Raw genomic sequence first — 12,489 nt, forward strand, 5'->3', positions numbered from 1 at the left:
ATGATATCCATTCTGACATATGTGAGATGATAACTCATTGTAGTTTTAATTTGCATCTCTCTCACAGTGATGTTGAGCATTTTTTCATATGTTCATTGGCCATCCATATTTCCTCCTTGGAGAAGTGCTTATTCAGATTCTTTGCCCATTTTAAAAATTGCTTTTGTTAAGTTGTATGAGTTCTTTATATATTTTTATATTAAACCTTTATCAGATGTATCATTGCCAAATATGTTCTACCACTCCCTTTTCATTTTGTTGACAGTTTATTTTGCAGTGCAGAAGTTTTTTATTTTGTAATAGTCCCATTTGTCTATTTTCTCTTTAGTTTCCCTTGACCTCATTGATTGGTAGAATTAACACCATTAAAATGTCTATACAACCCAAAGCAATCTATAGATTCAATGCAATTCCTATTAAAATACCAATGGCATATTTCACAAATCTAGAACAAATACTCCAAAAATTTATATAGAACCAAAAAAGACCCCAAATATCTGCAGCAATGTTGAGAAAGAAACAAAGTTGGAGGGATCACAATACAAGATATCAAGTTATACTATAAAGCCATTGTACTCAAAACAGCCTGGTACTGGAACAAGAAGAGGCATATAGACCAATGGAATAGAACAGAAAACCTAGAAATCGACCCAAGCCATTATGTTCAATTAATATTTGGCAAAAGAAGCAAGAGCATACAATGGAGTCATGACAGTCTCTTCAATCAATGGAGTTGGCAAAATTGGAAAGATACATGCAAAAAATGAAACTAGACCACCAACTTACACCATACATAAAAATAAACTCAAAATGGATAAAAGACTTAGATGTAAGTGGTGCAACCATAAAAATCTTAGAAGAAACCGTAGGCAGCAAAGCCTCAGACATGGACACAGACAATGAGGGGTTGAAGGCCTTGGGTGGGGTGTGGAGGCAGGCTGGAAGAGGTAATGGGGGAAAAGACGGACATATGTAATACTTTCAACAATAAAGTTTTAAAACAATAAAAACACTTTTTTTTAAAAAAGAATCACCCCCTTAATTCAGAAGACAAAGTATTTCCTTGAATAAATGCTCTGCCTACAAAAGCTACGCCTTGTTTACCACAGTGTCCCAGGTCCCCAAAGCAATCCTTGCCACACAGAGTGGGCTCAATACATATTTATGGAGTGGATGAAACCACAGGCTGACACTTTACGTGTAGAGCAGCTGCAACAATAAAGTTTAAAAAATAAATAATAATAAAAATATTTTGAAAGTAGCTTTACTCTGAAGGAGGAGGCAACTTAAGTTGGGTGTAGTTAGAAATAGATAAAGTAGCCCCAGTATTTACAAGGACCTTAGTGGCTTCTATTTTTATGATAATTTCAACTTCTCCAAAATTGTCATTGAGAAGGAGAAACACCCTTGGAGCAACTCTATGTTTGCTTCTGGTTAGGCATTTATTAGCTTTAGAAGAGTTCTATATCTTACAGAGTTTGGCCACAAGAGAGAAGTGTTTATGGACAAGCAGTGGGCCACATTCCCCTGGCAGGGTAGGTAGGGTTGGTCTTGGCTTTTCCGTCTCTGATGACAGGGAATTTTTTTCAGGGTATGGAGGCAGCCCAGGATAGAGATAAGGTTTAGGTAATGGAATGAGGGTGTAGCTGGGGGATTATTGTGGGCCATTAGCACAGTGTTGTGAGATAGAGTCTTTGTCTGGCTGTAATACAGCCAGGGTAGTCAATTTACATTTCCAGAGGGGAGTCTCCTATTCTCATAATAGGAGATATATCTGGACACAAGGGATTTCTGACTATTTGCCCTGTCACTTGCAGAAAAGATCCAATTGAAGGATGGTGTTATGATTAATGCTCCCATTTTGAGGCCATGATTCTCCATTGTTGAACTAGACCGAATTATAATAGAAAATTAGTCTTTTTTTTTAAGGTCTGGAGATCAAATTGTGCCCAGTTAGCCAAGATATAGGCTAGGGGACTCCTGTCTGATATAGTTTGTCAATTCTCCATTTGGAAGGAAGAAAAGGTTAGGAAGTAGAAAGCCCAGCATCCTGGGGTCAAGTCCAGAGCCTAGTATCCCAGTGACATCTCAGGCATCTAGCAGGGATGAGACCATGTGATCTCATCATAATCTCAGGGGAAGGGAAGTGAAACCTTACCTGGTGTTGGAAGTTTCCATAGACCTGGTTGGGGTGGGATAAGCCTGGGAATCTTGGAACAGGCAAGTCTTCTGGACCAGGACAAGGGAGCAGGGGAGAGAAATAGAGCTAGTGTGTCCAGAGGACATAACAGGATAAAGGCGTTCTATAGATAGAGGAGGGTTTTGCTAAAAGAGTAGATAAGGTAGTAGCCCATAAGTGGAAGAACTAATGGTTTGAGGTAAATTTAGGGTTCCTTTTACCATCTAGTTTTCTTGTACCTTGGACTTCTATATAATATCTTTAGTCTGTGTGTCTCCTATTCTTTTTTTTTTTTAATATATTTTATTGATTTTTTACAGAGAGGAAGGGAGAGAGATAGAGAGTTGGAAACATCGACGAGAGAGAAACATCGACCAGCTGCCTCCTGCACACCTCCTACTGGGGATGTGCCCGCAACCCAGGTACATGCCCTTGACCGGAATCGAACCTGGGACCTTTCAGTCTACAGGCCGACGCTCTATCCACTGAGCCAAACCGGTTTCGGCGTCTCCTATTCTTTTGATGATGTTTATGCCATTTCCACCAATCCCTCTAGGATCCACTCCAACAGGGTAGACCCCTACTCTGAGAGTTCTTACATAGTCCGGATTGTGAGAACACTGTGCCTGCCATAACCCATGATAAAGTATAAATTCTACCATGGTACTTCCCGTTAAGAGTGCAGATCAAGCAGTCTGGTTGGGCAGGCAAGGCATATTAAATCATAACAACGCATGGATGACAGAATCATATGCTGATAATGTGGGCGTGGGGGGTCATGACTGCAAGTGGAATTTTGGGGGATCAATGTGGTGGGTAAAAGTATGCTGCTTTGGGAGGAGGTCTCAGAGGCCATGACACTTGATGGTCATCCTCTATCCTTTTACGTGTCTCAGTTTCTCTCATGACTGTTTAAAACAAGGGAGTGAGGACCCGGAGTGCTGGTGACCAAACCTTATATGCACCCAACAGATGGGTCAAAGTTTAATTACAGTTGTATTCTGGAGTCCCTGTTAAACCCTTACACATCACAAGGGAGACCCTCAGACACCTCCACAATGACCCTCAGTCACCTGAGAGTGTCTGTTTGCACTCTGGAGGGAAGATGTGCCTTGTAGCGTCGGTGCCAGGTCATCCCCAGGCACTCACAGTTGCTTTAGTGTTCTGCTTGCAGGCCGTTCTCCCGCTTTAACTAGAACTACTGCCTTGCCTTCCCAATCCTGGACAAGAGGCAAGAGTAAAACAGCCCTTTCTCCAGCCTCATGGCCAGAAGACTTATGGTTTGTGCAATCTGAGTCACAGTGCCACAGAGATGTTACTGACTGGGGTTCCTGGCTGGGGCCTCAGTTCTTTTCGTGACGCAGAAAGGATTTTAAGGTCAACAAAAACAAAAGTAAAGCAAAATGGGTTTTATTGAAGATATATTCCAAACAAGGCATGTGCCAGCTGAGTGTGAGACAAAACGGCCAGGCTGCTTACATTCCAAACGAGGGGCAGGCCAGTCGAGAGAGAAAATGGCTGGGCTTCTTTAGCTCACTGGGAAGTCAGAGAAAAGGGGGCCTTGGAGACAGGTTGAGGGGGTTAGCCCAGAACGAGCTGCAGCAGACAATCTACCCTGTTTGCAAGTCTCATGGGGTCCCTTAGAGGTTGGGGGATACTTGCCTGTGGGGGAAGAGAAGGAGAAAGGGAATGGCATGGCCTTGCTCCTTGGAGTAGAGTGTGTGCAAGAGAGCCAATCCTATCTACCTTCCCAGAACTGACTTGGAGAAATTAGTTTAACAATTTTCTCAAGCACATATGAGGGCTCTCCTGATCCCCATACTTTTAGGTGACTTGTCTCCCAAGTCTTCCCCTTAATAAAGCAGATATACTTGCCAGATATCCATTCCCCTAGAGTGGGGACACTGTTCTTGAGGCTTCCTCAAGCAGCCCTCCCTCCTTCATTCTTCCAATTGTCCAAAGGACATTAACCAAATTACCCTAGGTCTGATGGTCATGAGCAGCTCATCCTTTTCCCTGTACAACAGGTACATTCAGTCACGCTCTCAGCCTATACATAACTTGGGCAACATTAGTTTTAAGGTCACATAGACCTCTGGTCATTCACTCACAGTTAGCTGTGCATTGTCTTTCTCCACAGATTTGTTGCCCAGTGCATTTCTAATTCGAGCCCAGAAGAGTGGCCTCTCATGTACACTGTCTGGCCAGGTGATGAATGTCTGCCTATTCACAAGTTTCCTCAGTCGGTGGTAGGTGGATAACTTATAGTTTGGGATCTCTTCCAGGAAGATCAAGATGATAACATCCTCATGCTCATAGAACATCTTGATGCTGGCAAGCTGTACTTCAAGGCAGCACCATTCACTGCGCAGGTAGTGGTTACTTACCACACACAAAGTTTTTCGGCTGGTGTTGATGGCATTCTGTATGTTCTCAAAGATATCTATACCTGGTTCAAAGTCCCGGTGGTGAAGACAGAGCTTAAAGGTGGGCTGGCCACTTTCTTCTAGGGCTGGAACAAGCTCTTCATATACCCACTGTTCATCAGTGGCAGTGAAAGAGACAAAGGCATCATAGATGAATTCCTTCTCTGTCCTATGCCACTTGGCCTGGAACCAGGCTCGAAATATGTAGAGCCCATACCTTAGAGATGACGTTATCTTGGCACTGAACCAAGAGACAACCATGGTTGTGAGGGTGAGAGTGAAGGAGCAGAGGAAGTAAACCTTTCCTAGATCAAAATTACACATAGCATCATCAAAATCTATCAACAAATTCTGGGTATTTGGCTGACAGTGATAGCTCTGGAGGTAAGGGATATGGACATTTTCTGAGTTTATTGACCAGTTCTTGAACCACACATTGTCACAGTTGCACTGAAGTTTATTCCCATAGACATCAAAGAACATCAGTGACGTCAGGTTCTTCAGATGACTTTGATTAATGACTTTTAGGTTGTTGAATCTTAAAGAGAAGATCTGAAGGCTTTCTAAGCCAGAGAACATGCCAGGAGTCAGTGACTCAATGTTATTGTTTTCCAGGCGCAGCATTCTTAGTTTTTTGAGTTTTTGGAATAAGGAAATATTTAAATAGAGACTTCGGTCTCCAGATTTTGTTCCCGAGATATCCAACTTTGTGAGATTAGTAAGGGAATCAAATTGGAGATGGTCCAAGAATACCATGGGATTTTTGCCTAGTAGTAGCTCCTGCAAGCCATTGAGTCCTTGGAAGAAGTTGGTTGGAACAACCTGAATCCCATGCATTTGTCCTTCTAGGTTGAGTTGTTTCAAAGACTTGAGCTTCATAAATGGAGGAGATTGCAAGGTCTTGGTAGTTTCATATGTAATTTCATTAAAACTGAGATTCAAAACTTCTAGATTTTCAAGGCCCAAGAAAATGCCTGTCCCAATATTTGACAAGATATTCTTTGCTAGGTCAAGATTATAGAGATAAATGAGACCTGAAAATGCATACTTCTCTATAATCTTCAGGCGGTTCTGGGAGAGAATCAGAACTTGGAGTTTCTTCAGAAACTGAAAAGTTCTGCGTTTTAGAGTCCTAATATTGTTGCCTCCAAGATCTAAACTCTCCAAATTTGGAAATTGAGCAAAGGCATACTTGTCAATTTTCACTATCCAGCACCAAGCCAAGTTGAGCTCCTTCAAAGAATACAGCCCATAGAAGGCCATATCATTGAGTTCTGTGATGGGATTTCTAGAGAGGAAAAGAGATTGTAGGTATCTTAAGGGTGAAAATGCAAAATCTGGAAATCTTTCAAACTTGTTGTAGCTCAGATCTAGGGCTGTCAAATTCTGGAGGGCACTCCAGGTCCGGTTGCTGACAAAGGAAAGTTTGCAGTTATTTAGATTCAGCCTTTGAAGGCTGGGCATAGCATTGAACTCACTGTCATTGAGGTGAAGCAGATTATTATTTTGGCTCAGGTCGAGTAACAAAAGCCTGGTACAGTTGGCAAGGTGTTTTATGTCTCCTGCATTAGTGGCCTTTTTTCTAAAAATCAAAACCTGTAACATGGGCAAGTGTCTGAGGAGGTGACACACACTGTTCAAGTTTAAATGACCACCTCTAAACTCCCAGGCACTAAGGTCCATTTCCCTTAGATTCTGCAGGTGTTTGGTTGGAAGCATCTCCAGTTTTACCGATGTTCCACTTAGATTCAAGCTCCTCAGCTGGGGTAAAGTTTCCAGAGCAACATTCTGGATGACTCCATGGCTATTCCGAGAGACATCCAGAGTGGTCAGATTAGGCAGTGACAAAGCAGAGAAATTTAATTCCATTAGTTTGTTCCCCTGCAGGCTCAGCTGGGTCAGTGAGGCCAATAACCTGGGACTGTGGTCCAAGGAGATGATGCTATTGTTAGTGAGATCAAGGTATTCTAGGCACGGAAGATGCTGGACTGCTTCAAGAATATTGGATATATTAGTAATAAAATTTCTAGATAAACTTAAGTGCTTCAATTTTAAAAGAGGGACAAAGGCATTTTTGTGAATATTGGTAATTTGATTATGGCTCAGGAGCAAAGTTTCCAAGTTGGACAAGCCCTCAAAGGAGTTATTCACAATTTTAATCTTATTTTCTACTAAATTTAAGAGGGTCAAATTTTCAAGTCCCCAAAAGGCCCTCTCCTCAATCTTCCAAATGGAATTCCACTCCAGTCGCAAGTCCACCAGAGCAGTCAAATTAGTGAAGCAATGGGGAGGAAGGACCTCAATTTGGTTTTGTGTCAGGTTGAGGTGAGTAGTGTATCCAGGGATGTCACAAATGGCATCTGTCAAGTTGGTGATCTTCTTCCGAATGCAGAAAACATGGTGAATGTCCAATTCATACTGTGCACATTTACTGAATCCGTATGTCTCTGCCAAAGACAGCAGAGAAAATCCTATTAAAATGAGCCAGATCTGCTGAGGAGGCAGGAGGTTCTTTAAGCCCATCTTATCAGCTCCAGGCCTCAGAGTTACCATTAGAAAAAAATCCCTTCACATGTATGATGTTCATTTTTTTAAGGAATGGTAATTCCATGTGACTTTGCTGCAAAGAAAAAGAGTAAGTTGTTTATTTTAAATTTCTTTCTCAATATATCATAGCTGCTTCAAAAAAAATGAAATAAAAATTCTCCCAATGTTAACTTCCAATACAAATCCATTTCTAAAGCAATCTCCATGTCCATCAGCAAAGACCAGTGTTATCCTATCTAATAAAAGGGTAATATGTGAATTAACCATCACTCCATCACTAAAGATGGGGCGCCCATAGTCACAAGATGGCGGTGCCCAGTCCTCTCATCCCTGCTGGAGTCCCCCAGTCCCGGGGGGGGGGGGGTAGCAGCTGAGAGTGGGAAGTGTGAGCAGCCTGGCAGAATGCTTGCTTCATCGCCACGCCCGGCTTGAGCCGCGCCCCCGGAGCCAGAGCAGACACAGACAGGGACAGAGGGCCAAGCGCAGGCCCAGAGAGGAGACAGTGGGCCCGCTTCCCATGGAAGCAGCACTGCTCCCAGCGGCATGCTGCAGTTCCCACCGCCTCCCGCAGAAGTGGATTGGTAGAATTATCAAGTTAAATCAACCCAAATGTGGACTTAGTATATCTTCATTTAGTCAAAACTTCCTTTATATTTTAAAAGAGTTTTTAAATATTCTCTATAAAATTTTGTGCTTTCTATGTTTCCTAAAAACTTTTAGATCTTATTATTTTAAGGGATATCTTCATATATATAATTTTATATATATATAAATCATATATATAATTTTAGAGAGGAAGGGAGGGGGAGAGAGAGACATAGAAACATCAATGAAGAGCCTTAGTTTGTTGGGCTCAGTGGATAGAGCCTTGGCCTACAGACCACAGGGTTCCAGGTTCGATTCCAGTCAAGGGCATGTACCTCCTTTGCAGGCTCCTTCCCTGCCCTGGGCCCTGGTCAGCCTTCGTGCAGGAGGCAACCAATCAATGTGTTTCTCTCACATTGATATTTCTGTCTGTCTTTCCCTCTTTCTCTAAAAATCAATGGAAAAGTATCCTCAGGTGAGGATTAAAAAAACAAACAAAAAAGAAACACCAGTGAAGAGAGAGAATCATTGATCAGCTGCCTCCTGCACGTCCTCTCCTGGGGATCTAACCCGCAACTTGGGCATGTGCCCTCACTAGGAATTGAACAGTGACCTCCTGGTTCCTAGGTTGATGCTCAACCACTGAGCCACGCTGGCCAGGCAAGGGACATCTTATTTTTTATATTTAATTTTCTAGTTAGTTATACCAAGGGTGCCATAAGTTTTGAATGTGTTCATAAATGTAGAAAGTTTTCTAAACTTATGTAGTTTTTTAAATGGGACTGTTAGCCCTAGCCTGTTCGGCTCTGTGGATAGAGCATCAGCCCTCAGACCCTGTCCCCATTTGGGGCTCTTGCTGGAGGCAATGGGCCAGAGGCAAAGACCCTGCAGTGCCTATGTGGGAGACAATCAATCAGTGTGTCTCTCTCACACCAATGTTTTTTTCTTTCTGTCTCTCCCCTTCCCTTCCTCTCTGAAAATAAATGGAAAAATATTCTCAGGTGAGAATTAACAAAAAAATAAAAATAAATGTGACTGTTAAAGTCTATTAGGTTTACCTCTTAATGATTATGTTCTCTACAAGTAATGGAATTTGTATATGTCTTTTTCAAATTCATACATTACCTATGCCTTTCTTTTATGTTTGTCTTATATAATATTGGTCACAACCTCCAATACTATATTAAATTATTGTGACAATAGAAAGAAAATGGGGTTTTTTTGGTTAATGGGATGGCATCTATAGATTTCCCATTAATTATTTTATTTGCTGTAGGTTTTTATATATGTTGAGTCAGAAAAGTTGCTTCCTACTCCTAATTTTTTAAGGAAGAATATAGTTGAGTTTGACCAGAACACACAAGAGACTGGGGAAACAGAGCCATCAACTAAGGGAGAGTGTACAGGGACAAAAATTTTCTTGAACAAATGATAAAGTGGCTCTAACATGAAAGCATGAAAATATCAAGCACTTACTGTGGGCCTGGCACTTTTTTTTCAAATTAGAAAAGAAAGTTTATTTAGAAAGTTACAAAGGTAGTAGAAATGAGCCAGTTGGGCTGCATAGGCTTCGGAAACAAATTACGGGTGCTTGGAGCTTAGGAGAGGGAAAGGCAAAGGGAGACTGAACATGCACTGGGAGTGCTCCTGAAAGGGAGCCAGGCCTGGCACTTTCACAGGCATTATTTACTACCCCTTTTGGGGGATCGAGCTGGCAACCTGGGCATGTGTCTTGATGGGGAATTGAACCACAACACCCTGGTTCACGGGTCCATGCTCAACCACTGAGCAAAACTGGCCTGGCAAGACTAATAATCTTAACCCCATTTTATATTTAGGGAACTGGAAGCTCTGAGAGTGAGACTTACACAATATTGCACAGCTAATATGTGACAGACTAGTGATTCAAAGAAAAGGCTAGCTAGATCATCTCAGAACCTCATGTTCTTTCCACTATATTCACCCCCTAATTCCAAAAGAGGAGTCACCAAACATTTGTAGCAATGATACATCATAGGGGGATACTTGTGTTACTCTATCTTGGTGATTCATTTGAAGAATGCTAATTTGGTGTGTAAATTCTAGAATATTCCAGAAAAGGTGGTGTCATAAGTTTATGCTTACACTTTATATTCATGTCCATGACAAATAAAATGAAAAAGCAATGCTCTAATGATACTTTCAATTTTAATTTTAAGGCAGCCCACTTGCATAATGACTGAGGTGAATAGGCTGATTCATTGCTTTAAGGCATTTTGTTAGGCAACAAGAAAAAAATGGGTCAAAGGAGAAGAGATTTCACTGTAAAAATAAATATAAGAAGGAGAAAAAGAAGAAGAGCAGAAGAGGAAGAAGTAGCAGTATGAGTAAATATAAGACATATTTGGTAAGTGTTGGGCTGAGGGGAACTGGGTAGAACTGTTAGGGGCAGAAATAGAATAGTGGGGGTTAGCTATAATCATAAGAAATATTAATCATGCTCTGTTTATTCTGTTCTGATTAGAAAAAGCACATTCTAACCTGGCTGAGAGTTGTATGCCCCCGGACATGGAATGCAGTCCATCTTCCTTTTCCCAAAACTGCCTATCATCATGGAAAGATTAACAACCTTGTTGCTGAAACAATCTGGTCCTAAGGCACCCACCCACCCTTTTTGAATCCTCCACTCCCCAGGGTTAGGGAAGCAGTTTATTTTACCTGAAGCTGCTGGTGTGACTGTAATCAAAGAAGCACTGAGAGCCAATTCCAGGGCAGGAAGCTGAGACCTATGAGCCAGAGAAAAGGCCTTTAACAGAATACAGAGCCAAAAACACTTCTAGTTGTTATAGTGTTCCAAATAAGGAAAGGATTGTAAAGAAATAAGATTATTTTATAGCAGACTACATCTTACTTAATAAAAATTGATATTATTACTGTGTTGCTCTACTTAATTAAATTATATACATTTTAGAAAAAATTTATCTAAGCTAACCATATTTTCTGATCCAAAAAGTAGTCATGCTAGTACACATTTGTCTTACTTCGGGTTAGAATATTTTTCAGTGGAACTAACTACAAAATCAGGAGGTATTTATAAAGTTTAACGTAGAAGTATAGGATTTAGCATTCAATTAAATAGTATATCTGTGGTCATTTTCATAAAAATGGCATCAGAAAATAAGTCAGAGAAAGACAAATACCATATGATTTCACTTATATGTGGAATCTAAAGAACAATATACATGAACAAACAAAACAGAAACAGACTCATAGACACAGAGAGATTAATGGCTGCCAGAGGGGAGGGGTGCTGGGGGACGGGGTAAAGAAAGTGAAGGGATTAAGAAGTACAGATTGGCAATCACACATTAATCTCAGAGATATAAAGTACAGCACAGGGAATGTCATCAATAATTTTGTAATACTATGTATAGCGCTAGTTGTGTACTGAAAATATAAGAGGTACTTTTTGTAAAGCATATGATTTGTGTAATCACAGTGCTGTACACCTGAAACTAACTGTAATTGAAAAAAATTTAAGCATTAAAAAATGGCATCAGGCTTTCAGTTTAAAATGTAACCCCTTATTCCTAAAGCTGTTTTTATAAGAAAATAAGGTTTGATCTACACCACTTCAACCTAGAACACCTTCCCCCTAAATGTTTTATGCCATGAACTGCCCAGATAGCAATTTTTTCACTGAAAAGTGATTTTAAAATGATTTTGTTTTAATCTTTCCTAATAGGTGTTACATGCAAATATATAAAAATTCAAAAAGCACAAAATGATACATAGTAAAAACGTGTCTCTTCCTCCCACCCCAATCCCCAGAGGTAACCTCTGTTATCAGTTTCCCTGGTATCCTTCCAGAGAAGAAAATCACTAAAATATCCATAAGGAGAGGGCATGAGGATACTGGCCAGAACAGGGAGGAAGGAGTTCAGTGAGGGAAAAAGCATACACAAAGGGGGGAGGCAAGAGACAAGAAAGTCATCCTCGACTAATTTATAAATTTGTCATTAGTTCACCTTTTTTAGAAAGCCCCAAGCCTAAAGCTTTACTTCCTAGTAGCAAAGCTTGCTATATCAAAAGTGTGCAAAGGCTGAGCATTTGATTTCAGGTTCTTTAATATTTTTTCTCTACAATCAAAACACTGTCACAAAAGTAAAATGTGTAGATGCAATCTCACACAAAGCTGCTATCAAAATTCTAAAACACACCTTCTTGAAATACCTGTAACTTGGCCTCCCCCTACTCCTTTACAAAGCAAAATATGTGAGAGGAAAAAGGGAAAAATTTTTATTAGCAAATGTGCAATATATATGTTAGCTCATAGAGAAAAACAGAAAGTTGGGTGTTTTCTCCCTTAGCCATCAGATTCCATCCCTGGTCCTCCTCTGTCCACTACATATTCCTAAATTGACTTTTATATCTGTGTCCTTATCTATGCATTGACCCCTTGACAGCCAGGCCCACCCTTCTCCCCTCCCCACAAGGATGCAGATGCTTTTCTGGACAGGCCCTTCTTTTAAAAAAAAAATCTTTATTGTTGAAAAAAATTACATATGTCCCTTTTTTTGACAGGCCCTTAACTTTTGCAACAGCATGGATGGAGCTGGAGAGTATTGTGCTAAGTGAAATAAGCCACTCAGAGAAAGACAAGTACCATATGATTTCACTTACATGTGGAATCCAAAGAACAAAATTAACAAAGTAGAAACAGACTCCTAGTTGTCAGAGGGGGGCAGGGGTAGAGGGGCTGGGTGGAAAACG

At 40.8% G+C, this 12,489-nt stretch overlaps 1 protein-coding gene and 1 pseudogene across 1 annotated transcript in view; both read right to left on the bottom strand.

Annotated features, from left to right (window-relative positions):
* Window positions 1-4,212, bottom strand: part of LOC102754379 — a 35,210-nt pseudogene extending 30,998 nt beyond the window's left edge.
* Window positions 4,192-12,489, bottom strand: part of LOC102754110 (toll-like receptor 13) — a 22,595-nt gene continuing 14,297 nt past the window's right edge. Inside the window, exons 3-4 of the mRNA XM_006754245.2 lie at window positions 10,386-10,502; window positions 4,192-7,225 (exon numbers count right to left, since the gene is read on the bottom strand). Of these exons, the coding sequence (XP_006754308.2) occupies window positions 4,279-7,158 (2,880 nt within the window). The 5' untranslated portion in view covers window positions 7,159-7,225; window positions 10,386-10,502 and the 3' untranslated portion in view covers window positions 4,192-4,278. The remainder of the gene's footprint in view (window positions 7,226-10,385; window positions 10,503-12,489) is intronic.

This window comes from Myotis davidii, unplaced genomic scaffold (genome assembly GCF_000327345.1).
Source record: "Myotis davidii unplaced genomic scaffold, ASM32734v1 scaffold1633, whole genome shotgun sequence".
Classification (NCBI taxonomy): Eukaryota; Metazoa; Chordata; class Mammalia; order Chiroptera; family Vespertilionidae; genus Myotis; species Myotis davidii.